The 27,164-nt window shown below is 47.4% G+C and overlaps 1 protein-coding gene across 1 annotated transcript in view; it reads left to right on the top strand.

The window, feature by feature from the left end:
- Pitpna (phosphatidylinositol transfer protein alpha) overlaps positions 1–27,164 on the top strand; it is a 37,210-nt gene continuing 10,046 nt past the window's right edge. Inside the window, exons 1-7 of the mRNA XM_021176679.2 lie at positions 1–263; positions 4,128–4,158; positions 10,195–10,343; positions 15,091–15,182; positions 18,903–18,910; positions 19,911–19,985; positions 22,953–23,036. Of these exons, the coding sequence (XP_021032338.1) occupies positions 244–263; positions 4,128–4,158; positions 10,195–10,343; positions 15,091–15,182; positions 18,903–18,910; positions 19,911–19,985; positions 22,953–23,036 (459 nt within the window). The 5' untranslated portion in view covers positions 1–243. The remainder of the gene's footprint in view (positions 264–4,127; positions 4,159–10,194; positions 10,344–15,090; positions 15,183–18,902; positions 18,911–19,910; positions 19,986–22,952; positions 23,037–27,164) is intronic.

Raw genomic sequence — 27,164 nt, forward strand, 5'->3', positions numbered from 1 at the left:
GCCCCCGCGCGGCGCTGCGGAACCGGAGCTCCGGGCGGCGTCGGCAGAGGCGCGGGAGGTGGTGAGGCCAGGGCAGGGCGACAGGAGCCCGCGCGGCGACCGCAGCGAGAGCAGCGGGGACAGAGCAGACCACGACGAAGGCGCACAGGCAGCGGGGCCGGGCCGGGCCACCGGGAGAGCGGCCACCGGGTAGCGGGCGGGAGGCCGGGCTGGCAGCTGGCAGCCGCCGAGCCGCGAAGCGACATGGTGCTGCTCAAGGAGTAGTGAGTGTCGGGTCGGCTGTGCGGAAGCGAGGCGGAAGGGAGGGTCGGGATGACGGCCGCGAAGGCAGATCGCCTGCCGGGGAATGGAGAACACCGGATGGGGCTGTTGGGCCGCTTAGCAGGGGCGGAGAGGACGGCGGGGGCTGGACGGGGCCTGAGGTGGGGCCGGAGGGGCCGAAGGGGCCAGAGGGTGACAGACAGCACCTGAGGTGGTCGGAGAGGAGGCTGAGAACCGGTGCGGGCCGGTCAGGGCCTGAGGAGGGGTCAAGGGGATAGGGAGATCCAGAGGAGACATTAAGAGGGGCATGGGGAATGGAGAGCGCTGGATGTGGTTTGGCCCTATGGTGGGCGCTGTGGGATGAAGGAGCAGGCAGAACTGCCTGAAGGACCGAGGAGTTGTGTAAGGGACCAAGGAGCAATGGGACAAGGGCAGGCAGCGCCGGTGAGTTGACTGACGCTGGGGAGGGGTTTGAGGCTGAGCTGTACCAAGGGGCAGGGAAGATCAGATAAGGTAGCTCTTGGAATGGAGTTGAGGTGGTGGGGAGGGGTGTTGAGGCGGAACCTGGGGCATGGACAGTGGCTGCCTGAGGCAGCAGAGGAAGAGGGATTGTAATAATTGGTTGCAGAAAAAAGGACTTCAATCAAAGCCACGCTTGGGTGATGGGATGGGCGAAAGAGCATAGGGGACTGGATGACAGGGTGGGGATGGCTGGAGTGGCATGGTACCCAAGTAGGTGCAGAAGAGGAGGCTTTTGCAAGAAGCTCAGCATGCCTGCTTAGGACTTGGCAACACTTGAATGAAGAGTCTAGAAAATACTGGGCAGGTTCTAAAGTGATGTGAAGGAGTGTGGATGAGAGAGAAGGGCCCAGGACTGTCCAGGAAGATGATTAAGAATGAATGTGCCTGCTAATGGAAGTGGTGGGGACCAGGACAGGGATATCCAAGCCTACGGGATGCTGGATGGTGCTGTTTGGAGGAATTGAGGTCCCACAAATGTTTTGGGGGGTGTGGAGCTGTTGATATGGGGGATGGGCAGGGCTTGCAAAGGAGATAGATGTTTGTTTGCTCCTGAAACCCAAGGGCTTAGCTGTCGGGGTGGGGTGGGGGTGGGGTAGGGTGGAGGGTGTATTTTGATTGACAGTATGACCCACTCCTGAGGATCATGGTTCTGAGTGGACATCCCAGGGCTTTCTGCTCTCCTTCAGGAGAAATTGGATGTGTGCATAGACTTTATGGTGTCGCTAAGCTTTCCTGGAGGGGAGGGCAAGTGGGGCAGCCTTGGGCCCTAAGCTGCACAAGTTCAGAAATGGGAGCTGTCCAAGTAGAGAGAAACTTGGGAAACTCTTATGGCCAAGTGTGCAGAGGGCACTTTGTCTCTCCCCCCAGGGGTTTCTCCTTGGAGGTGATGAGATGTTAAAGACACAGTGTAGTTGGAATGGCACACAGAAGAAAGCCCGGTGTCATCCTACCTTGACTTTCAAGAACATTATTTGGAGGCCCCAGTCTTGAGACCAGCTAATCCAGCCAGAGCCCAGAGCTTCCTGTGGTGAAGAGCAAGAACGCTTGGGTGCCAGTGTTCTCCAAGGAGAACATGGTGCGCTCTGCATTTTAACACATAGTCTCCAAACGAACGAACGAACGAGCTCTTCTCACTTTTCAGATTTAAAAAAAAAAAAAAATCCCACTTGAATCCTACAGTCTGTAGAAATGTGTAGTTTTGTAAAGGTCAAGCTGGGGAAAGAAGGGCCTTTTGAGGAGGCAAGTGAGCCTGGGAGTGCTCCTTTCTCATTCTTTGTTCTCCCCACTTGAAGCCTGTCAGGGAAAGGACCAAGGGTGCTGGTGATACGGAACCTGCCGGGCATCTGTGTTTCTGTGTGATGGACAGGGTTCCCTGTGTGTGCATCCCTGTGTGTGCATCCCTGGGCAGGAGGGGGCATCCAGATACTTGGCTGTGGGTTGCAGTACTGCAGCCCTGAGACGGACACACGTGAAGGTCATGTCATGGTGAGCATGGCTCCAGTCTTGGCCCAGCTGGGCCTCTGTGGCCCTATCCTTTTCCCATTGTCCCCCGTGGCTGCTGAGGTGGTTCTGTTTCGAGGGAGCAAGGGAGAAATGTCTGGGTGTGCAGATGGAAGCGGGCTCAGAGCATCCTTGAAGGCGCTGGACTGTAACTAGTCTGTTCTGAGGGACGGCTTGGACCTCAAGGTTGTCCCTGTTGCTTTTTCTGACACTTCCTCCAACAGGATTTTCCCGGATTTGAGTTCTGCAAATTCTTCGATGTGATTTTTGCTGTGTTCTTGAAGATAAAAGGCGTATTGTTTTCTAGGAAGTTTCTTTCTTCTGAGGGTGCAGAAATTCTGCCCTCTAAGTTGGAAGTACTTCTGTGTGCCGTTGCTTTCCTGTAATGGGAGGATTGACGTTATTTGAGTCTTTCTGGAGGAAGGGAATTAGCAGGCAGTAAAGACTTGAAGCCCAATTTATTTATTTATTTATTTTCCTGCTGCCTTTTCTGCTTGATGCCTGGCGTTTGCTGTGATGTTTCCTCAGGTCTCCCTGTGTTTTCTTGCCGCCTGGGAGAACTTTGTGGGACTGGGGACCAGCAAAGCTGTTATGCAGCCTGGAGCAAAAAGGCATGCTTGAACCTCTGCACAGGAAGGATGCTATATATACTCATGCCTTCCTAAGCAAGCATACAGGGTGCAGAGGGCAGGTTCCAGCAAGACTCTGAGAACCGGGAATCTCAGTTTGGCCTCTTGCTTGTTTATTTTTTTATTTTATTTATTTTGACACAGGGTCTCTCTGTGTAACCCTGGCCGACCTGGAACTCACTTTGTAGACTAGACTGGCCTTAGAATCTGCCTGCCTCTGCCTCCTGAGTTCTGGGATTAAAGGTGTGCCCCAACTGCCTGTCTCCACTTTTTGTTTTTTTGTGAGTTTTTTTTGTTTGGTTGGTTTATTTTGTTTTTGTATTGTTTTTAAAGAAAGAAGGAAGCAGGGTCTTGCCATGTAACACTCTCTGGTTTGCCTGGAACTTGCTAGTAGAACCGACTGACCTCAAACTGACAGACTATCTGCCTCTGCCTCCTCAGTGCTTAGTGGCTTGGCTTTTCAGTCAAGGCCTTTCTTTAGTTCTCTGACCTCAAAAGCATTGCACTGGGGGTCACCCGTGGGTCTGCTACAAATGCAAGCCACCTGGAGAAGTGCCTTTAGTTTACTTGGCTCTCTGGAGTTCTGTGACCTTCTTGAGGACTTTGCTAGCTGCAATTTCTCCATCAGCTTATGTGACACCTCCAACAATTTGGAGGTGGTCAAAATGGAGGAAAGTGAAGGGTTGGGTTGCCTTTGGATAGCCCCTGGAGGTCGGATCTGAGTATCTTCTATTGTTGCATGAGGGAGCTTGTACTGGAACAGTCTTTGGAGAGCAGAGGTGGTGGTGCTGAAGCCTCCAGGGAATTGGCTCCTTCATAGCCTTTGACCATGAGGGCTGATATTGGGAAGTTGGGCCCACTGATGCGTATCCCCAGGGCCATGTTCTTCAGATCTTGATCTTCCTCATGATGAGCCTTCTCTGTTAGCTTCTCTGTGTTACCAGACACATTAGCAAGTCTTACCAGGGAAGAGATGGTTGACCGAAAGGGAGAGGAAGATGTGAGTGAGTGACCTGTGAAGTAGGCGAGGGGCGTTGAGGTGTGCGCTGAATCACAGGGTTCTAAATGGGATTCCAGAAGGGCCACGGGGGATCCTAGCCTGCTGGGGTTTTGTGTCAGTGAGTAAAGGATTGGACGCGACAAGACATGGGCAGCTGTGCTGAGGTGATGCTTCAGAGCCTGGAGCTGATACTCTCTTTTTTTCCTCTCTTGTAGTCGGGTCATCCTGCCTGTGTCTGTAGATGAGGTAAGTCCCTGTTCTTCTCATCTCACTCGTAGTTCTTCATGAGTACTTGTGAATATCGGCTTAGTTAGGCTGGGAGTGGTCATACTTTTGTGTAGCTTTCATTTTTTGTTGTAATAAAGAGATAGCCAAGGCTTGCTTCAAGTATTCCTGTGCTACTCTCTGCTGAATCTGCAGACCTGGGCACAGTCAGTTTCAAGCTGTTGACTGGCTTGATAGCTTTCGGCAGAGACGAAAGCAGCCTTCACCTGCTGAGGGACCCTAAAGCAGCTCTTCACCTGCTGGGGGCAGAGACGAAAGCAGCCTTCACCTGCTGAGGGACCCTAAAGCAGCTCTTCACCTGCTGGGGGACCCTAAAGCAGCTCTTCGCCTGCTCCGCCCCCCACTGTTTGGGGGGGTTGTTATTGATGAGCTGTGCATATGTGCATATGTGGGGTCTCCATGGCCAGGCTGGGGACAGCTAGTTAGTGGCACGCTGTAGCTGTGAAGCAAACCAGTGAGGCCTGGAAGCTCTGAGTCCCCAGCCGTGCTAGGTGGCTGCTGGAAAGACCAAGGCGCAGAGCCCTCCTTTTACGGAGGACAGGGGCTGACAAACGGGCTTGGCTTGCCTTCCGTCCTTTTATGGTTCCTGGGTCTGACAGGCTAGTGAGTGGAGCTGGCAGCAGCGGTTGCCACAAGAAGGTTCATAGGCCGAGCTGACTCAGAGCTGTCTCTCCCTGTCCCACCCTTTTTCTGAACTTCCTCTATTTTCCCTTCCTGGCTAAGCTTATTCATGACCTTCCTCTGAATCCACAGCTCCACCCCAGCTTCCAGCAGAATGAAGGCCAGCCTGAACCCCCAGTTGTAACTCCATCTCTTTTTCTTGTAGGACCAGTGGCAATCCTGTGCTATACATGGGAACTGGCTCTCTGAGAAATGAAAACAATACAGCAGAGCCCAGAACCTTTCCCCACCCCCCAGACAGGGTTTCTCTGTGTATCCGTGGCTGGCCTCGAACTCAGAGATCTGCCTGCCTCTGCCTCCCAAGTACTGGGACTAAAAGCGTGCACCACCTCTGTCTGGTCCAGAGCATTTTTTAAACATTTATTTTTGTTTATGTGCGTGTATTCCTCTTTTTGTGTATATATATATATATATATATATATATATATATATATATATATATATATGCTATATATGTGGGGTACCTGCAGAGGCCAGAAGAAAGCCCAGGAGTTAGAGTCCCAGGGAGTTGTGAGTTACCCAATGTTAAGTGCTTAGAATCAAACACAGGGTCAACCTCTAAAAGTCACCTAGGGCTCTTAACCACTGAAGCATCTCTCCAGCCTGTGGAAGCATTCTTTAGATGAGACAAGTCACCCCAAAGAGTGATGAGCATGCATTGGTCTCTGAGAGAATTGTCTGTATTGGGGTACTACACAGTACACACTTGAAAGCTGTGTAGAAGCTGGGTGGTGGTGGCGCACACCTTTAATCCCAGCACTTGGGAGGCAGAGGCAGGTGGATTTCTGAGTTTAAGGCCAGCCTGGTCTACAAAGTGAGTTCCAGGACAGCCAGGGCTATACAGAGAAACCCTGTCTCCAAAAACCAAAAAAAAAAAAAAAAAAAAAAAGAAAAAGAAAAGAAAGAAACCTGTGGCGATCTGGGAGAGAGGGGAGATGTGAGCTTGAACATGGTCTGATCTGGATGCCAGTGGCAGAAGAGTGATAAAGAGTTTGAGGCTAGCCTGGGCATGCAGTAAGATACGTAATAAAATGCCTTATAACATTTTTGTGATATCTCATAATAAAATTAATTTAAAAAAGAGTAGCTCACACTTCTAATCCTGACACTTGGGAGGCTGAGGCAGGATTATCAAAGTTGAGCTACAAAGTAAGTCTCAGGACAGCCTGGGCTGCAGAGGGATAGCCTGTTTCAAAAGAAAAGATAAAGAGCTGGGCATGGTGGCGCACGCCTTTAATCCCAGCACTTGGGAGGCAGAGGCAGGCTGATTTCTGAGTTCGAGGCCAGCCTGGTCTACAGAGTGAGTTCCAGGACAGCCAGAGCTACACAGAGAAACCCTGTCTCGAAAAGAAAAAAGAAAAGAAAAGCTAAAGAGCCGGGTGTGGTGGCGCTTCCCTTTACTCCCACACCGGGGTCTACACAGAGAAACCCTGTCCCGAAAAACAAACAGAAAAGAAAGAAGGGGAAAAAAAAGATGTCCCTCGGGGATATGGGATTGTCTTCGTGTAGGACTTCAGATACAGTGCATCAGATGGAGTCTCTTGGTGGGCCAAAGGCTGAGACTGTGAGAGTGCTGCAGAATGGGAGGCCCAGGATTGTCTGGGGTATCCCTGTGCTGTCCTGGCTTCATGGTGGGTGCCACGGTTGGAAGAAAAGGGAAATGCCCACCTTGAGGACGCCCACAGCTGGCAGTTTAGCTTGTGGTGGCTCTGCAGCATGGCGGAAGTGGTGAGATAGGGCAGGGTAGTCGGGGCCTGGGCCCAGCAGGAAGGAGCCTGGGAAGTGTCGCTGGTCCAGATTCAGCTGTCTGTGGCCTTCCTCAGCCTGGTCTCACTCTGGCAAGTCAGCACTGACAGGAAGGCAGCAGGGCTGCTGTGGGGGAAGTCGCTCCATCGGTAGCTTGAACCTTAGTTCTGGATAGTCAGAAAATTCTAGAATGGGGGATTAAAGAGTAAAGAATTAAGGAACAGCCCCCTCCTAGAGTCTCTGTCAATGACCCCTTTGTGACTCTTCAGTGGTTCCCATGAGAACAGTCCAGTGTCATGTGACTGGCAGATTCATGTCCTATATCGGAGACCAGGACTTGAACCCTTGGAGCTTCTGATTTGGGGAGAAGAAAGGAAAGGAGAAGGCCCTAGATTTGTAATCATCATGATGCCTGAATCAATACTTGGGGGCAGAATTTGTTTGTTTGGCCAGAGTCTTTAGTGTAACACTACCTTGGATTTCCAGGCATCCTGCAGCAGACAAGAAAGCCCTGGCTGTTTAACATGGGTGTGTCCTCCAGTGTTGCTGGCCCACCTCCTGTGGACAGGGCAGGCTCAGGGCATCCTTCCTCAAATGCAGCCTGACCTGACAGGGCTGTATGGGTGGGTCAACAGTACTGTTTTTCTTTCTTACTTTTGAGACAGAGTCTTAATATATCCTTGGCTAGCCTGATACTCAGTATGTGGCATGCAGTGGCCTTAAACTAATTCATGGTGGGCCTCTTGGCTTAGCCTCCTGTGTGCTGGGACTACAGCCACCTGGGTGGGCCACTTGTGCCAAACTGTATTGCTTTTTCTTCATGTATGTCATTCAGTGTTTCTGCTGCACATTTCATCTCCCTGGATTCCTACTCAATTGATTATCCAAGTGGTAGAGTCTCTGCTTTGTTTTACTGAGTGACATAGGCTATGGGACAAGGGGACAGCTCTCAAGGGTAAGGTGACATTGTTCTCAACCTAAGGAGGCTGGATCCAGGTCTCCCTGGGCCCCTTATCTGATTTTGTGGTCTAACCCCCACCTTTACTGCCACCCAGTCTTGAATCTGGCAGCCTTCCCAGGATGCAGAATGGTTGTTCCAAAGGGAACCTTCTGACGTGTCCCTCACTTGGACTTTGTACAGATCTGTCTTCTTTACCTCTTTGGATTAACAAAACTGCCTTGCTTGTCTGATTGGGATTAAGGGATCAGAATATCAAGAGAGATTAAAGGGGAAGAGGCTAGCACGCAGACTGATCCTCTTAGAGCCTGCCCTCTGATCTGCCCCTGAAGGGAATCCCTAAGGACCATGGTCTTTGCTGGCCCCAGGGCCCCTCTCCAAGGAGCACTCCTAACAAGCGGCAGGTAATCCGGCCCACAGGCCCTCTCCCCAGCGTGCCCTTTAGGATTTGCTGAGTCAGTTGTTCAATGTCCTTATGACTCTTTTCCAAAGCAGAGGTCCTGCTGCTTCATGTGGAGGAAGCCCTGGCTCAGCCAAACCCTGACCCATTTGATATGGGTTTCAAGTATGCCTTAGCAGGTGTTGAACTGGAAGGGCACAAGGGGCAGTGTGGCCACCCGTGAGGCACCAAAGCGGCAAGGGTATTGCTCGGGATTAGCAAGATCGAGGTAACTTGTCTTAGCCTCTCAAATGTTTCTCTTTGACAGGATTAACTGAGCCTTGATCACTTACCTTTCCTTGGCATTCTGTGCTGGACTTTTGCTTTGGAAACTTGGTGAGCTGTACTAGTCCACTGCTCTACCCTGTAGATGTCTCCCAGAAGTTTTTTTGCAGTGCTTTGGGGCTGAGGTGGAGAAGGCGTCCAGGTGTGATAGCAGACCCAGAGCTTTGCATCCTGTTCTTAGAGCTGACAGCGCAGTGCCTTGGACTGATGCCAGAGCTCCTTGATTTAGATCTCAGAGAGAGAACACCCCTAGTCTTACCCCTGGGGGTATCGGGAGTTTCATGGAGGGTGTAGAAGGCAAGGGAAGCTTTATGTCCACCCCAGCTGGCTGGGTAATCGAGCTCTGGTCTAGCTTGTCCTCAGCCTCCTTGGCCCTGGATGCTCTGGGGAAGATGCATTTTGGAATAGATGTAATTCCCTGCTCTGCCACTGTTCGTTTTCTCTGCACTGTTCATTTTCTTGCCTTCTGTGTGGTTTTTGAAACATGAACCCTGACTGTCCTAGAATTTGTTATGTTGACCAGACTGGCCTTGAACTCCCAGAGATCCATCTGCTCTGCCTCCTGAGTGCTGAGATTACAGGCCACCGTGCTCAGAGCCTTTGGCATGTGTTTCTTTCCCAGATAATTTCTCTTTGAAATGGGGGTGGGATTAGGGCTAGGCCTGGACACTGTCTTTAAGTCATCGGTTCTACACCAAGCTGTCCTGAGAGGGTCAGAAGAGGCCAGTGACTTGATAGGGTGACATGTGACCCAAATAAAGGAAAACCAGACTTTTGCATCTAGCAACTGCCAAGGCAGAGGGGCATGTAGCCAGCACAGCCTAAGGAAGAGATCTGTAAGGCAGGGAGCAGGAGCCTGGCTTCAGCCCTCTGGGAATGGGGAAGTTCTGAAGAGGTCTTGTTTGAGAGGTTCTGAGGTCCCTGCAGGGTGAGGAAAAGCCACACAGGAGAGAAAGCAAGTGGGCTGAGCTAAGTTTTTGCCTGAGGTTGTGGGATACATAGCACTGGAGAGCTTTCTTTGACAGGAAATTGAAGTCTTGGTTTCAGGTCATTTATGTGTCTATTTTTTGTTGTTGTTGCTTGTGGGTTTTGTGTTTGTTTGCTGTTCCCGTCCCTACCATATACATAGGGTTTCTCTGTATAGCTATGGCTGTCCTGCAACTCACTCTGTAGACCAGGCTGGCCTCGAACTCAGAAATCCACCTGCCTCTGCCTCCCAAGTGCTGGGGTTAAAGGTCTGCATCACTACTGCCTGGCTTGTTTTGTTTTTTTTAACATAGGCTCTCACACTGTAGTCAAAGATACCCAAGAACTCACTGTAGCTGAAGCTGGCGTCATGCTCACAGCAATCCTCCTACCCCAGCATTCTGAGTGCTGCTGTTCCAGGTGTGAGATGCCATGCTTAGCTTTAGGGTCTTTGAGAAAGATGGTTAGTAACTGAGATCCTGTTTAGGGGTCTGATACTAAAGCTGGGTCCAGGTCAGAGGAGACCCTGGACTATGCAGTCTTTTCTGGATGGTACTGTGAGATTAAGTATAGTCTCTGCTCTTGAAACTCATGGCTTTATAAAAATGGGAGGATAAGACTGAGTATCTCTGATGATTAAAAAGATCCTACAATCCCAGCTATTTGGGAGTTTAATGCAGGGGAAAAGGTGGGGCTGAGGATAGCTCAGTGGTTGAACTTTACCTAGCAGCCTAGCACGCCTATGGCTATGTAAAAGAAAGAAAGTAAATAAAAATAAGTACAAGATGCCACAGAGCAGAGTTCTTTACTGCTCTGGGAAGATTTTGACAAGGACTACTGTACGTCCAGGAGGTCGTGGACTGCAGTGCAGCTGGGCCATGTGCAACTGTTGCGAATAATGCTTGTCTCTTTCGTCTTGTAGTATCAAGTGGGGCAGCTGTATTCTGTGGCTGAAGCCAGTAAAAATGAAACTGGTGGTGGGGAAGGTGTGGAGGTCCTGGTGAATGAGCCCTACGAGAAGGACGATGGCGAGAAAGGCCAGTACACACACAAGATCTACCACTTACAGAGGTACGTGACTGGCCACCAGCAGCAACATGGCCTGCTTTGCAAGTGGTGGCACTGGCTAACTGGGAGTGTCTCTAGGTTATAGGCTGGCAGCTTGTGTCGCTCCACCAGTCAGTTGGGTGTGGGTGGTACTTTTTTGTTTATTCAAAGATTTTGTTGTTGTTGTTGTTGTTAAAAAATAAAGCAGCTCCACTTACCCTTTCGTGCTCCAGGTCCTTAGAAGCTATTTGCTGTTTGAGCCATTTTAGCATGTTGGGGCCCTTCCATTGTTCTGAGAATAGGAGTGTGTGGCGTGTGAGTCTAAGCACACACCCATTTCCTTTATTCTTGTGTTGACCATACATACTATACATACTGGTCTTCCTCTGTAGTTAGATCTCATTCATAACTGCCTTCCACAGCACTTCCTGCATGGTTGTTTGCTGAGGATTCAACTCAGAGCCTCACTTAGGCTAGGCTTACAGTTAGACCCTTAGTTCCCTCCACAGCCTTCCTGCCTTATTCTTTCAAAGCATGTATGAGGACCGGGTATGGTGATGATTGCCCAAAATCTCAGCACTTAGGAAGTTGAGGCAGGAGGATAGTAAGTTTGAGGCCAGTTCAGATTATATAACCAGTTCCAGGTCAGTCTAAGCTACAAAATGTCTCAAAAGCAAGCAAGCAAATAAACAAAACCCCACAACTACCAACAAAACAAACAAAAACTTCCCAATGAGCAAATAAGGTAATTAAGAATATAACATGCTCTGCTTTTGATCCCAGCACCTGGGAGGCAGAGACAGGTGCATCTCTGTGAGTTCAAGGTTGACCTGGTCTACAGAGCGAGTTTTAGGACAGGCAGGGTCACATAGAAAAACCCTGTCTCAAAAACCAACCAACAAAATAACAAAAGGAAAAGGGAAAAGAACATATGTGTTCATAGTTGTGCACATGCTGTAAGCTGTTTGAGCAGCCCTTTCTTGAGATACATTTGCCAGTAATTTCCAGATGCAGAACACGTCTTTTGATGCACTTACATGTATACGTGTGGTAAATGTAGTAGAAAGTGTAGTTGTTAGGTCAAGTAGTATTTACATTCAAATTTTGTAGAATCAGATGCCAGAGAAATCTTTAGTACCTCTCGGTTTGATAAAAGGTGTGTGTGTGTGTGTGTGTGTGTGTGTGTGTATATCAATATTTTTTAAAAGTTACCAGTTTTGTATGCATGCATGTGCATGCGTGTGTGCTTTTGGAGGGAACCGAACTTGGGTCTTCTGGAAAAGCAGCAATTACTCTTAACTTCTGAGCTACCTCTCTAGCCAACCCCCTTTTTAACATTAGTAAAATAATTTTTTGTCCAATATTTTCAAATAACTTTGGAAATCATTTGTGTACTAGAACTTAGGATTAAATCAGACACATTTGCTGAATCCAAAATCCAAATAATTTTGCAGCGAACTGTGAGCTGGCCCGCAAGACCTTCAAACCAGCAGTAAGCTTGTACCAGCCTGAACGGAAGTCGGTGGGCTGCAGAGAAAGCTCGGCACTTAAGAGCACATGCTGCCTTGTAGAATACCAGAGCTTGGTGCCCAGCACCCACAAGAGGTCACTCACAACTGCCTATAACTCCAGCTCCAAACAAGTCAGTGTCTTTTGGCTACCTTAGGCATCTGCACCTATGTGTACAGACATGTATGCATACACATAACTAAAAGTCAAATAAAATTTTTTTAAAAAGAAAGTACTTGATGGGCCGAGAAGAGGCAGGGAGACTTCTGAGTTTGAGGTAAAACCCTGGTCTATAGAGTGAGTTCCAGGAGAGAAGACCTGTCTCAGAAAACCAAAAAGAAAAAAGAGAAGACTGCATTTTACTTCCTAGTCACTGAATGGAAGTGAAGCAGAGTCCTGTTTGTATGCTGGAATCCTGGGTTTCCTGTAGTTGCCACTCTAGTGGAAGGACACTGAGCGCATGGAGTTGCAGGCCTGGCCAGGCTGGGGCAGAGAGCAGCTCATCTGCTCACTGAACGCAGAGAACCACCGAGTGAGTGGCAGAGAGAGAGTCTGTGCGTGAGGAGTGTACAGCCTTCCCTGCCTCCACGCCAGAAAGTGAGACACTGAGTTGCTACCACTGTTAACTCCAGAACACAGCATTTAAAGGGGATGTGGTGGCCCCGGTGGTCCTCAGTAGCCACCCTCATGAGAACTGAGGCCTTTCTGGGAAGGAGGGTCTAATGCCTCCCACAGTCCACAGTGTTTTCATTCCCTGCTATGGATTCCTGCAGGAGCCTCCGACAATTCTCTTGCCTTCCATTTCTCTGTATGACAAGTATTTTGTTCTGGGCTTTGTGCAGTCCTCTTGAAAGCTGTACTCTGTGAAGCTTCCCTTTGTCCTTGGGAGGAAGTGTGACTGCCTCACTTAATTTACAGCTCTTTTGTGACTCTCCATACCTGTGTTCTCTTCCACTCTGCCTGGTACCTTGCACTAACCCCTGACTCTCCCAGCCTTACCCTGCACTAACCCCTCTCCCTCCCAGCCTTTTCTGCCCCACTGCCAGCCTGTGTCATGGTATCCTGCATCCCTGCTTCCCATGTGCTCGTGTGGTTCTGACTGCCCCGAGGAGCTTGCCTCAGGTCATGAGCCTCCCCAGTTGTGTTTTTGCTGTTCTCTGAGAGAGAGCCGTGTGGTCACCCTATTAGAACATCTTCCTTCAGAACTGTTACTGGTTGTCTGTCTCTGGACCCTTTGGTTCCTGGGTTCCTGGCATGCAGAAGCATCACCTGGATGAGTGTGGATCAGTGTGTGAAGACTCTCAGGCCAGCTCTGGGGGCTCAGGGTCAGTTCTTTCCTTTAGACCTGAGACACTAAAGGTCTAGCCTATTGAAGATATATATAAGCTACCATCTAAAAGCTAAGAAAGATGGAGCTGCTGATGTAGCTCAATGCTCAGGTATGCACCAGACTAGCATGTATGAGACTCTGATCTCAGTACCACACACACACACACACACACACACACACACAGGCACATTCCACACACACACACACACACACACACACAGGCACATTGATTAAGAAAGAAGGATTCATGTGCTTACACAAACAACATACTATCCATATCGTTCTGTAACGTGAAGTGAAAACTGAATAAAAGAGCTCAAGAGATGGTTCAGTGACTGAGAACACTGTCTGCTTTTGCAGAGGACTTGGGTTCAGTTCCTAGTACCCACATGGTGGCTCACAACCATCTGTAACTCAGGTTCTAGGGGATCAGAAGCCCTCTCATGGTCTGGGCAGGCACACATGGAGCACAGAAGTACATGTAGGCAAAATACTCATACACATAAAAATAATAAATACATCTTTAAAGTCAATGGAAAAAATGAGTAGAAGAAAATGTTATCCAGGTGTGATTGTACACCTGTAATCCCAGAACTCTGAAGGTTAAGATAAGAACATCTAAGTTTGACGCCAGCCTTGGCTACATCATGAGTTCAAGGGTAGCCTCAGTCCTAGGTAGGGTGGAGTTTGTTTTGTTTTTCTGTAATAAACACTACGACCAAAAGCAATTTTGAAAGGAAAGGAAAGGGTTTATTTCACTTCATAGATTATAATCTGTCACCAGTCAAGAGAAGTCATGGCAGGAGTTCAAGGCAAGTTCCTGGAGGAAGCAACTGAAGCAGAAGCCATGGAAGGAGGAGGTTTCCTGCCTTGCCTCCCATGGCTGCTTTCTTAGACCATTCAAGACCACCTGGCCACCTGGGATGGCACCACCCACTTTGAGCTGGGCTCTCACACTTCAACCATCAATCAAGAAAAATGCCCCACAGGCTGGTTTTATGGAGGCATTTGGTTAATTAAGAGTCCTCTTTCCTAGATATATCTAGGTTTGTGTCATGTTGACAAAGACCAATCTGTCTGCTTGGGCTACGGAATGAGACTTTGTATTTAAAGAAGGGCTGTGTATGTGACTTAGTCAGTAAAATGCTTGCCTGGCACGTCCAAGGCCCTGGTTTTGATCCCTGGCACCACATAACCGAGTGTGGTGGTGTATGCCTGTAATCCTAACATTGGGACGTAGAGGTAGAAGGATCAGAAGCTTGAGGCCAGTATGGGGATACATGAGACTCTGTGGCAGAGAAGAGAAAAAGATGTAGCCCTGGCTGGCCTGAAACTCACTGTGTAGACCAGGTGGGCCTCAAACTCACAGATCCACCTGCCACTGCCTCCCAAATACAAAAATAAGCCCCAACTTATTTTTGAGCCAGGGTCTGTAAGTGAACTAAGTGGTTAGACTGGCTGGGCACCCCAAAAACTGGGCTACACCCAGCTTTTTATGAGGGTGCTGGGGCTCCAAACTGAGAGAGCTCCTTTACTGACTGGCCCTCGGAACCCACCTTCTGAGTCAATCAGCTGATCGCACTGGCTGTAGACCTACGATGGATGGTAAGTGCAGTGAACAAAGGCTGTGCTGCGTGTCTTGTGCCCACTGGGCTCTGGCAGACTGTCATGAGAATGTGGAGTGGCAGCAGGCAGCCCAGGGTCTCAGAAGCTGTCTTGCTCACGGTGGTGGGGGTGGTGGGCACTGGTTTTGATGCTGTGTGAAGCAGTCGAGCTGAGGTGTCGGGCTCTGGCAGTCGCCTGCCTATCTCGTGGAAACTTTCTTGTCAGCTTTTGGCCCGGAGAGCAGGAGCTGTGGGCTGGAGACCACCCTGTGGCTTTTCGCTCCTTTCTCCTGCTCCCTTGTTCACTCATCAGCTTCTTTCACTACAGCAAAGTACCCACATTTGTTCGAATGCTGGCCCCAGAAGGCGCCCTGAATATACACGAGAAAGCCTGGAATGCCTACCCTTACTGCAGAACCGGTGAGTGCAGGGCTGCCCAAGGTGGGCACAAGTGGGCAGTGAGGTCGGAAGGAGGGGAGTCAGGGCTTTGTGCCCACTGTAACTTTTCAGAGTAAGCCAGAGGAGGGAGGAGGGGACTCCTTCAAGCATGGTGCATGTCAGGGTTATCCATACAGCTTAGCCTCGCTGACAGTCAGAGCCAGAGGGGCAGCACAGAACAGCTTCTCTGATTGGGGGTTATTTTGACAATTTTAATTATTTTTAATGATTACAAAAGTAATGCTTACTGCAAGTATTTTAAAAAATAGATTACAAACAGGAGAAAATAATTACTCGTGATCCTTCCATCTCTGGATAATCACTGCTAACACTGCAGGGGCTTTTCCAGCCTTGTTTGGATGTTGTTAAATTACAGTGACTTCTCGCTAATTTTTTTAAAGTTACATTTACAGCTCTCTCTCTCTCTCTCACACACACACACGTGATGGTGTGTACATGGAAGTTAATGGACGATTTTTGTAAGTCCATTCCTTCCTTCCACTATGCAGATCCAGGGGACAAACTTAAGCCATCAGGCTTGGTGGCAAAGAAAATTTACCCACTCAGTTTCCTTGCTGACTGGAATTATTTTTTAAAAACTATTAATAGATTTTTAAAAATGTGTACATGGCTTTGCCTCCATGTATATATTTGTACCATGTGTGCTTCTGATGCCTACAGAGGCTAAAAGAAGGCATTGCATCCCCAAAACTGGAGTCACAAAAGGCTATGAACTGCTTTGTGGATGCTGGGAACTGAATTCTGTTCCTCTGCAATTGCAGTGAGTGACCCTAACCATTGAGCCCTCTCTCCACCCCTAAAGCTTCTTAATATTTACAGTAGCAGCATAAGACCCCATGATGTGAATGCATAGCTGGCCAGCTGTAGCTGTGGGCTCCACATTCACGAACTCTATAGACTCAGATCAAAAATATTTAGGAGACACACTGGGCTTGGTCGTCCTAGCACTTGTGAGAGGGAGGCAGGTGGATCTACCCTGGTCTATATAGGGAGTTCAAGCCTAGCCAGGGCTACATAAGGAGACCTGTCTTTAAAAGATAAAAATAAAAGTTCAACTTCAAAACAAAATACGAAAAAGTTTGAACAATAGAGTATAACAGTGTTCATTCTGTTAGGTGTTATAATTCAGAGATGTGCAGTGTGTGAGAGGAGATGCACTGGTAATACACAGGAATCCTTTTTTATTTTTGTTCTTCCAAAAAAAAAAAAAACAAAAAAAAACAAAAAACAAAATCGGTGCTGGCACTGACTCACATGTGAGGAAGCCCTAGATGGCCACTGAACCCACCTCCAAGGTCGGTGTTCCTTCCTCTTGGTAGCCTTTGCTTGTTGGCACAGTCAGTCCGGCTCTGGTCCCTCCTGCCTCTGCTCACCTGTACCGAGTCATTCCCTAGATTGTATTTGATAAGCATGTGATCCTTATGTGACCCAAGTGTGTCCTTATCTTGTGGACTTTGGGAATGACTGAAGTCATTGCTCTCTCCAGTCTTCCACTATACAAGTTCAAGGACCTTGTATCAGGAGATACATAATGATGGGACCTAGGCTACGGATAGGTTTATTGCTATAACTGAAAATGCAATTTTTACTACTACTTATAAAGTGGACAGGAAGCTGTTACCTGCTGTGTGTGTCTGTAGCCCAGGCTGGCCTTATAGCTTGGGACTGGTTTTGAACTCCTGTTCCTCCTGGCTTTGTACCTTGTAAGTACTTAAATAACAGGCCTGCAGCACCATGCTGAGCTTGTCTTCCTGTTTTGAAAAGAAGTGTGCAAGAGCCAGGTGTGGTGGTACACTCCTGCAATCCTATGACCTGGGAAACAGGCAGCTGGGCTTCTGTTAAGTTTAAGCCTGGTCTGTGTAAAGACTCTGTCTTAACCACACCCCTTCCTGCCCTCATTCCTCCCTCGTAGTTGAGTGGTAGAGAGCTTACCTAGCCCAAGGCCCTGGGTTTGCTCTCTACCACTGCAAATAAAGGAGGATCAGAGACAGTGAGCGTGGCAGGGTGTGTCTAGTATAGGGACAAAGGTGGCATTCCTCCATGCCTAAGCGTCCTATTGAGTATGAGCTATAAGAACTTTAGTCAGGTTGAGGCAAGCTTAGCATGGGGTTCTGGGTGCCCCACTTGTGCCAAGTGAGGGACACCACTGTCTGCTCTGTAACTCTTGGGAGGATTGCCGCAGCTGGCATGGCAGCCTTCTACACAGTGAATGTTAGAAAGCTGAGGCAGGAGGGTCACAACTTCAAGACTAGCCTAGGGTACACAGCAAGACCATCTCAAAAAACCCTCTCTAAGATAAAGTACATTGTTAGTCTTGTTAGGAAAGCCCTGTGTGGTTGCTATGGACACAGATGTTTAGAAGGGAATGTGGAGTTGGAGAAAATTTCTGGGAAGTTAGTCACCAGAGACGACACTAAAGGCCAAGACCAGGGTCCTCACCTCATGGGTTCAGAGACCCGGTGTTTTCAGAATTCAGCGGCTTATATACTAACATGTAAAAACTCCAGATATCAAACTCTGAGATACAGTGAAATACAAAATTGTGGGTCAAACCAGATACTCCTGTTTAGCGATCGGGACTTTTGTTTCCTTGGGAATCTCCCACCATGGTGACTGAAGGCACACTAGAATAACAGAGTGACAGTGCAAATGTCAGCGCAGGGGAGGGAGCAGATCTTGTGTTCTATAGCCGCCAAACTAGGGGCATGTGGGGTCCAAATATGGTAGCTGGCTGGAGACACTTACTGGCCAAGGTCATAACTAACACCAGGCCAGCCTGAAGCTGCTGGCTCTATGACAGCGTGACAGGATCTCTGCCACACTGGCATCTTTGAATGCATATTTTACCAGTAATTTCTCTTGTGCCAACATGACTTTCTCAAAGTGCTAAGAAGGGAGTTGCCTGTTCAATCCCAATCTGCTGCCTCCGTGTCTTTGGCTGGGCTTGTGGAAAAATGACTGGCAGTCCTTTTGGCCTGTTTATGCACTTATGTCATCAGCTTCCCATTGCCATTGCAGGAGTAGGTTACTTATATTTTTTATTGTTGTTTTATTTGGATTTTGGAGTGATGGAGTTTGTTGGTCCTCCGTATACTCCAAACACAGCAGTATGCATTATCAGAAATGGGGATAGCACAGGGGGTGGGGTATAGAATGAACTGAGCTGTTGTCGGGAGGAGAGCTGGGCTCTTCCCCAGTGACATGGAAGCTGCAGTCATTTTCTCTGATAAATAATTGACCTGTGCTTTCCGAGGGATCCCATTACAGTGGCAGCAGCGTAGGGCATGCTAGGTTTGGTTACAGTGTGAGGAAGACTGTCTCCACTAGAAAGACAGCCTGACTCAGAGTCCCCTGCTCTGTGCCCCTGAGGGGTGCCCCCTCCCCACCCAGTAGTTCTCTCAAGGGAGATTGATTGGGCCTCAGAGCCTCAGCTGATAAGAGACCATCTCTTCCCTTGTTCAATCAGAGAATCCTAAGAAGCCCATGCAAGCGCCATTTTAATTAGCTCCCAGGTTTGGTCCCTGAGGACTTTGAATGAACTTGGAGAAAGGGGAGTTGGTGCACTGAGGCCGTCCTACAGAGGAAGCCACGGGGGAGTGGGGAAGTCTTTGCCCTTCTTAGTCTGTTTATCTCCATTAATCTCCTTTCTTTCTTTTTTTCCATGTCCTTGCCTTGGAACAGTTATTACAGTAAGTATTTTTGGCAGGGGTTGGGGTACGGAGATTGGAGTGAAAGATTATTTATCAGAAAAGGAGAAATAAAAGTGAACCTGCATGAGATGCTCGGGCTCTTCCCTTGTTCCCTGGGGTGCTGTTGGGGTGTTGAGGCGCAAGTATTTCCGTCCTAATGAGGATCTTGCTGTCGGCTTTAAGCTGTGTTGACTAGTAGTGGCTTTGCCAGGTAAGAGCTGACTCTGGGTCTCAGAGGTACAGAATGCATTGAGGTAGTTTCCCCTTTGTTTCCTCAGGCCATGCCTACTGAGGGCTATACAGAAGTTTCAGTTCAGCAAGCCTGAATGTGGCATCCCTCCCCCATTTGGGCATCTGTTGACCTCAGTGAGCACTGACCACTGGCAACATGCTTGCTCTTCTGGAAGCAGCCCCTCGCCCCACAAGCCCTTGTTCCTCAGTCAGAATAATCCCCCAGTGCTTGTCCCTGCCACAGACCTAACCCTGCCGAGGTAACAGTGCGCTCCCTTCTCCTTCATGTAGCTCTTTTTACTAAAGTTTTTAAACAGGTGCTATAATTTTTTCAAAAGCACCAAGGGAGGGAGACGAAATTAGCTCAGAGCCTCAGCAACAGAGTCATTGCAGAGAAAGGGACCAGCTCGGAGACTTTACCACCTTCCTCAGCTAGGAGACTCGGTGGGCTGTTGATGACACCTGCATCCTATGCATATGATAGCATGGAAAAATGGGTTAAATACTAAATTCTAAACTCGGACAAATGTGGAGTTTGGCCTAGCTATGAGATGGCTCTGTGGTGTTGGCCAGGTCACCTGAATTTTTTGACCTTCGCTTTTCTTCCTCTGTAAACTAAGGGTGAGTGTCTGCATGAAGCAGACTGCACACTGTGGCCGTGCAGGGCAGGCCAGCTGGAGTCTCACAGGCTGCATGGGCCCAGGCATGGGAGGTGGTCACTCCCAGGTCTGACCTCGTCAGCTACTGAGCTGTGTTTTCCCTCTTCCAGAATGAGTACATGAAAGAAGATTTTCTGATTAAAATTGAAACCTGGCACAAGCCAGACCTTGGCACCCAGGAGAATGTAAGTATCACCTCACAAGAGCCCAGGGCTCCAGGCCCTCAGCAGATCTCTCTTGGCTCTACCTGTAGCCTCTGCCTCCCTGCACAGGGTCCTCTGTGCTTCTCTTCTTCCTGGCTACAAAGGCTTCTCTAGTCTGTCCTACAGTGTAGTTTTCTGTCATCGATTTGGAAAATGTCATCTCTAAGATTCTTTGCCAGGCTTTCTTCTAGAGCAGGGATTAGTCTAAAATGTAGTTTTGGATACCCAGGAACCATGTCTTAAAAACACAAATTCAAAGTTTGCTCATGTTCCCTTAACCATACCTATGCATGTTCAGGGCTGTTCTTTTGCGTGTAAAGCAAGGAGATTCAGCACAAGTTCCAACTATATAGACCCAGTCAGTGGGATACCAATTTATTGTGTAGCCAAACAGTGGTATACTGTGCAGCCATTAAAAAGCTGCGGGAGCTGGGTGTGGTGACATACACCTTTAGTTCTACCACTCTGAAGACAGAGGCGAGTGGAGCTCTGTGATTTTGAGGTCAGTGTGGTCTAGATTGTGAGTTCCAGACCAGCTTGGGCTACAGAATGAGCCACTGTTTCCAAACAAAACTAAGAGGGAACTGATGAAAACAATCCATCATGCATTGCTCAGTGGAAAAGCAGGATATTAAAGGGCTAGATTGATGGCTGCATAGGTCACAGGCCCTGAGACAACCTAGTCCTATTACTCTGCTAAATGGACATGGTATGAAATGACTCCTCCAACTTACTGCTCAGCATCTCTCGGCCCTCCTCAGAGAAGCTTCTCCTTTCACAGCTGCCATTAACACATGCTCACAGTTAGTCTCTGTATGGAAAATAAGACTGAAATGCTCAGCTCTGAATGGGACTGTCACATCACATCCCCCACCTAAGGCTCAGCTTGTAAGCCTAAAGTGGTCAGTAACATGAGTGTTTCCCAGACCCAGCAGGGGAGATGCACATAAGAACCCACATCAGTTTTGATAGTATGCACAAGACCTGGAAGGCTCCAGCCAGACAAAACCCCATCCTACAGGCTCCTACCACCAGCCAGACATGATGGTGCATGCCTTTAATTCCAGCACACAGGAAGCAGAAGCAGTCAGATCTCTGAATTTGAAGTTTGCCTGGTCTCATGTCTTGAAAAGCAAACAAAAACACCCCTCCACTAACTGAGGAGCGATTGGCATTTGACTGCTACTGAAAGGGTGAGAGCATATTCGTCAGGGTTCTCTAGAGGAACAGAACTCAAAATGAATTTAGAGAGGAGGGGGAAGTTAGTCCAGCTAGTCCAACAATGGCTGTCCACGATACAAAGTCCAAGAATCCAGTGGTCGTTCAGTCCATGATATAGGCTGCCACCGTAAGGTATGACCCACATTCAAGGTGGATCTTCCCACTTCAAATGATGTAAGAAATATCCCACACATGACAGGCAGTGGTGGTGTATGCCTTTAATCCCAGCACTTGGGAGGCAGAGGCAGGTGGATTTCTGAGTTCGAGGCCAGCCTGGTCTACAGAGTGAGTTCCAGGACAGCTAGGGCTACACAGAGAAACCATGTCTCGAAAAACCCTAAAATAAATAAATATATATATCCTACACGTGTATCCAGCCATTTGGGTTTTAGTTAATTTGAGATGTAGTCAAGTTGACAACCAAGAATAGCTATCACAGAGAGTCATTTTCTTTAAAGATGTAACCCCTGGTAGGTTGACCACACACTAGGGTAGATCCCACTCCCCAAGATTAGATGGGTAATACAAACTGAACTGGACGAGGAAAGAAGAAGAAATAATCTCAAAGTAGGGTATGAAAGATAAAGAGGTTGGGAGTGAATATGTCCAAAAAATTGAAAAAGAAATTTAAAAGGAGAGGTATGACTGGGCATGGTGGCTAGGATCCAGGAGGTAGAGACAGGCAGAAGTCTTGAGTTTGAGGTTAGCCTGGTCTACATGATGAGTTCCAGGCCTCTCAGGGCTCACAATGAGACCTTGTCTGAGAAGAAGAAAGGAAAGACAAGACATGGAGCAGGAGAGATATCTCAGTGGTTAAGAGCTCTTCCTGCTCTTCCACAGGACCTGAGTTCAGTTCCATGTACCCACAGTGGGTGCCTTACAAGCACCTGTGTCTCCAGTGAAGGGATCCAATACCCTCTTGTGGGCCCTGATGGCTTCCACACAGACCCACGTTGCAGACATACACACACACACACATGAATAAAAATGAAATAAACCTAAAAAGAGCAAGATATGAACCCATATATATATATGTGTGTGTGTGTTTGTTACTGTTGGCATTGAAGGAAAATCTGCACACTGACCATATCATGTTACTGGAGTCAGAGTCAGGCTTGGGAGATGAACCAGCGGAGCCTTTACTCTGTCTAGTCTTTTGTTCACTGAATGTGTGGAAAGGCAGCACACAGGTCCTCGGGTAGTTAGTCCTCATCAGGGGCAGGTGCTTGGCAGGGCCTGCTGAAGGGTACTTTGTCTGAGGACAGATCCCTTTGCTGTTGAATCTCCAGTGCCTTTGAATAACTGTACCCAGCTGTGAAGTAGCCCTTATCTGAAATGCTTGGGGCAGAAGTGTTTCAGACATTAGGTTGGGAATGTTTGCATAGGAATGTATGCAAATCACAAAATATATTAAGGAAGTTTGTATTTGTATTGTATCTAAATACAAACCAGAAATTCATTTGTGTTTTATGTACTTTCTATGTACAGCTTGAAGGCATCTTACATGGCACTCTTAGCCTGCCTGTGTTAAATTGTAACCGTCATATGAGATGAGGTGTGGAATTTTCCCCGGGTGGTGTCGTGGCAGCTCACTCAGAGTTTCAGATTGTGGATGTATAATTCTTTACTAGTAGGAATGTCCCACCAATGTCCCTTTCTGGTAAAGGACACATGTCCTTTACTGGAGAACTGCACACGCATAACAAGTAGACTCCTGTTTTCTTGCAGGTGCATAAACTGGAGCCTGAGGCATGGAAACATGTGGAAGCTATATATATAGACATCGCTGATCGAAGCCAAGTACTTAGCAAGGTAGGAACTCCTTAAAAGGTGTGGGGGTGCAGAAGTGACTTGTGAAAGTTAAAGAGACTGGGAGCCTTACCCAGCTTGGCTCAAAAGGAAGTCCTTTCTGGTGTGCATCCCTTGTCTTACTGTTGTCGTTACTATTTTTATGGTACTAGCAATTAAGTCTGGGGCCTCCTATATGCTAGAGACCAACTCTGCCTTTGACCTACATGCCCAGCATCCCCTCTCCCTCCTCCCCACCCCACCTCCTACCCCCACCTTTTTTTGTTTTGAGACAGGGTCTCACTGTGTTATCTTGACTCACAGAGATTAACCTGCCTCTGCCTCCCTCCCAAGTGTTGAGATTAAAGTTGTGCACCACCACACCTGGTAACATTTATATATATGAATATATGTATTCATTTTAGTTTTTTGAGACAGAGTTTTACTGGAACTCACTCTGTATATCAGACTGGCCCCAAGCTCATACAGAGCCACTTCCCTCTGGGTCTTGGGATTAAAGGCATGCGCTACCACTGCCCAGCTCCAGCTAACATTTATATTTTCCTTTTTTTTTAAGATTTATTTATTATATGTACGTACACTGTAGCTGTCTTCAGACACCCCAGAAGAGGGCATCAGATCTCATTACAGGTGGTTGTGAGCCACCATGTGGTTGCTGGGATTTAAACTCAGGACCTTCGGAAGAGCAGTCAGTGCTCTTAACCGCTGAGCCATCTCTCCTGCCCCAACATTTTTATTTTTTAAGACCCATGTCTCACTAAGATTCCTGACATGGCTATTTCTAAAGTAAATGTTAAGAGTTCCCTGGTCTGTGGGGCTGAAGAGATGACTAAGGAGTTAAGTACACTTACTGCTCTTGCAGAGGCCCTAGGTGCACAAGCATGTAGGTAAAACTCATATTTTATATATATATTTTTTTGTCAAGTTTCCTGGGCCAGCAAGATGGGCTCAATGGTTAAAGCACGTGCCACAGCCTAACAACCTGAGTTTGATCCCTGCTACCCACATGTGAAGGAGAGAAGTGATCCCATGTTGTCTCCTGACCTCCATACTCATGCATACACACACTTGAATACACTCTTGCATGCATATGCATCCATGCCGGGGTCATCAGATGACAACTGAATGGAGTTCCTTCTTTCCTCCCCTCATTGTAGACTCAACTTTAGGTCCCCAGGCTTGTGTGGCACGGACCTTTATCTGCTGAGCTATCCCACTGTCTTTGAATTTTATTTATTATTTTATCTGTATGATGCACACATATGAAGTCAGAATACAGTGATTTGAGTTGATTCTCTTCCTTCACTGTGGATTCTAGGGATTAATTAGACTCAGGTTATCAGCTTGCTTGGCAAAACTTCTATCCACTGAGCCATTTCTCCAGCTATGAGATATTTTTATTGGTGCATTTCCAAAAAGATGCACACTCAGTGTGGTGGCACACACCTAGAATTCCATTATCCACAAGTATGAAGCAAGGCCAGCTTTTGCTTTTAAAGTAAAACTCTTTCAAAAAACAAACAGCCATTTTTACTGAAATACAATATATATAGCAAAGTGAATACATCATAAATGTATACCCAGGTGAGTTTCTCAAACTGAATTTTTTAATATATTTCACAAGCAGAAGAGTATCAAGAACTATGGGTCTTTGAGTAGCTGTTGTATTAGTGGCAGGAAGATTAGAAAATAATAATGTAGGCCAGGTGTGTTGTGGGTGGCCCACACCTTTAGTCCTAGCACTCAGGAGGCAGAGGAAGACAGATCTCTGAGTTCGAGGCCAGCCTGGTCTACAGAGTGAGTTCCAGGACAGCCAGAGCTACACAGGGAAACCCTGTCTTGAAAAAAACAAAACAACAAAAAAAAATCTAAACTATATAAGTAGGTAGGTAGGCAGGCAGATGATGCTTGCCCAGTAATACCTAAGAGGTTTTTTTTTGGTTTTTTTTTTTTTTTCTTCTGTTTTGTTTTGTTTTTTTGGTTTATGGAGACAGGGTTTCTCTGTATAGTCCTGGCTGTCCTGGAACTTACTTTGTAGACCAGGCTGGCCTTGAACTCAGAAATCCTCCTTCCTCTGCCTCCCAAGTGCTGGGATTAAAGGCATGTGCACCACTACACCCGGCAGAGGTTATTAACATTGAACACTTTCAGTAACTATTATTTTTACTTTTAAAATTTGTCAATCATTTACTTATTGCTTAATTATTGTATATGGTTATTGAATACTGGCATCCACTCACCATCACAGCAGTGTGTGGAAGTCAGGCAGCTTCTGGAGTCAGTGCTCTCCTCCCTGTTTGGATCCCCAGGATGAATGTAGACCACCAGGCTTGACATCAGCAAGCGCCTTTACCTGCTCCATCTCAAGACTTTTTTTTTAAATTTTTTATTTTATGAAGCAGTTAAGAGTTTATTAAAGGCTGGGCGTGGTGGCGCACGCCTTTAATCCCAGCACTCGGGAGGCAGAGGCAGGCGGATTTCTGAGTTCAAGGCCAGCCTGGTCTACAAAGCAGCAGTCTGGATAGATAAAAAAAAAACCCAAATCAAAAAAAAAAAAAAAAAAAAAAAAAAAAAAAAAGAGTTTATTAAAGGAGGGTTTAATACAGATTTTTAACTACAGGGACTAAGAGAAAGGTACTTGGGGAGGAAGTAATGTATGCCTGAGTGGAGGTGTGTGGGCTTCTCAAAGGAGTCTCAGCTTCCATACTGATTCTATTTAAACCAGGAGCTGAAGCTAGGAAACCTTTTTTTTTTTTTTTTAAAGATTTATTGTATTTATATGAGTACACTATAGTTGTCTTCAGATACACCAGAGCCAACATGTGGTTGCTGGGAATTGAACTAGGGACCTTTGGAAGAGCAGTCTCTTCCACTGAGCCATCTCTCCAGTCCCCAAACTAGGAAATCTGAAGAATGATGACCAGTTGTTCTCAGTTCTGGCTGTGTATTAAAGTCATCTGAAGAGATTTACTTGTTTCCTTATGTATTTGAAACATTATCTCATGTAGTCCAGGCTTACCTTGAATTCTCTATGTAGTCATGGCAGCTCTTCAACTTCTGGTCCTCCTGTCCTCACTGCCCAGGTGCTGGAAATACAGACATGCTCCATTGTGCCCAGCTACTGAAATTTTTTTTTTTTTAAAGATTTATTTATTTATTATATGTAAGTACACTGTAGCTGTCTTCAGACATTCCAGAAGAGGGAGTCAGATCTCGTTATGGATGGTTGTGAGCCACCATGTGGTTGCTGGGATTTGAACTCTGGACCTTTGGAAGAGTAGTCCGGTGCTCTTACCCACTGAGCCATCTCACCAGCCCTGAAATTTTTTTTTTAAAGATTTATTTATTTTATGTATATGAATACACTGTCGATGTCTTCAGACACACCAGAAGAGGACATCAGATCCCATTACAGATGGTTGTGAGCCACCATGTGGTTTCTGGGAATTGAACTCAGGACCTCTGGAAGAGCAGTCAATGCTCTTAACCACTGAGCCATCTCTCCAGCTCCTACTGAAATGTTTAAAAAGAAAAATCACAACATATGGTGGCTCATGCTGCTAATCCCAGTACTGAGAATGCTGAGGCTGGTCCAAAGTCTGCTGACACTTTGACACTGACAAAACTGCAAACAAAGTCTGGCAGAGAAAATCACACAGACCCCTCCCCTGAGGCAAGTGTAAGCCGTTTGTCTTAGGGTCACATGGCAATGGTCACACAAGGAGGAAAGGGTTTATCTGACTTACATGTCCTCATCATAGTCTATCACTGAAGGAAGCCAGGAAGGAACTCACGGCGCAGGAATCTGGAGGCAGGAGCTGGTGCAGAGGCCATGGAGGGATGCTGCTTACTGGCTTGCTCAGCCTGCTTTCTTATAGAACCCAGCAAGGAAATGGCTGGGCCCTCCCCCATCAATCACTAATTTTAAAAATGCCCTGCAGGCTTGCCTACAGCCCAACCTTCTGGAGGCATTTTTTTTTTTTGATTTATTTATTTATTATATGTAAGTACACTGTAGCTGTCTTCAGACACACCCAAAGAGGGCGCCAGATCTCGTTACGGATGGTTGTGAGCCACCATGTGGTTGCTGGGATTTGAACTCTGGACCTTTGGAAGAGCAGTCGGGTGCTC

Source organism: Mus caroli, chromosome 11, assembly GCF_900094665.2.
Source record: "Mus caroli chromosome 11, CAROLI_EIJ_v1.1, whole genome shotgun sequence".
Lineage (NCBI taxonomy): Eukaryota > Metazoa > Chordata > Mammalia > Rodentia > Muridae > Mus > Mus caroli.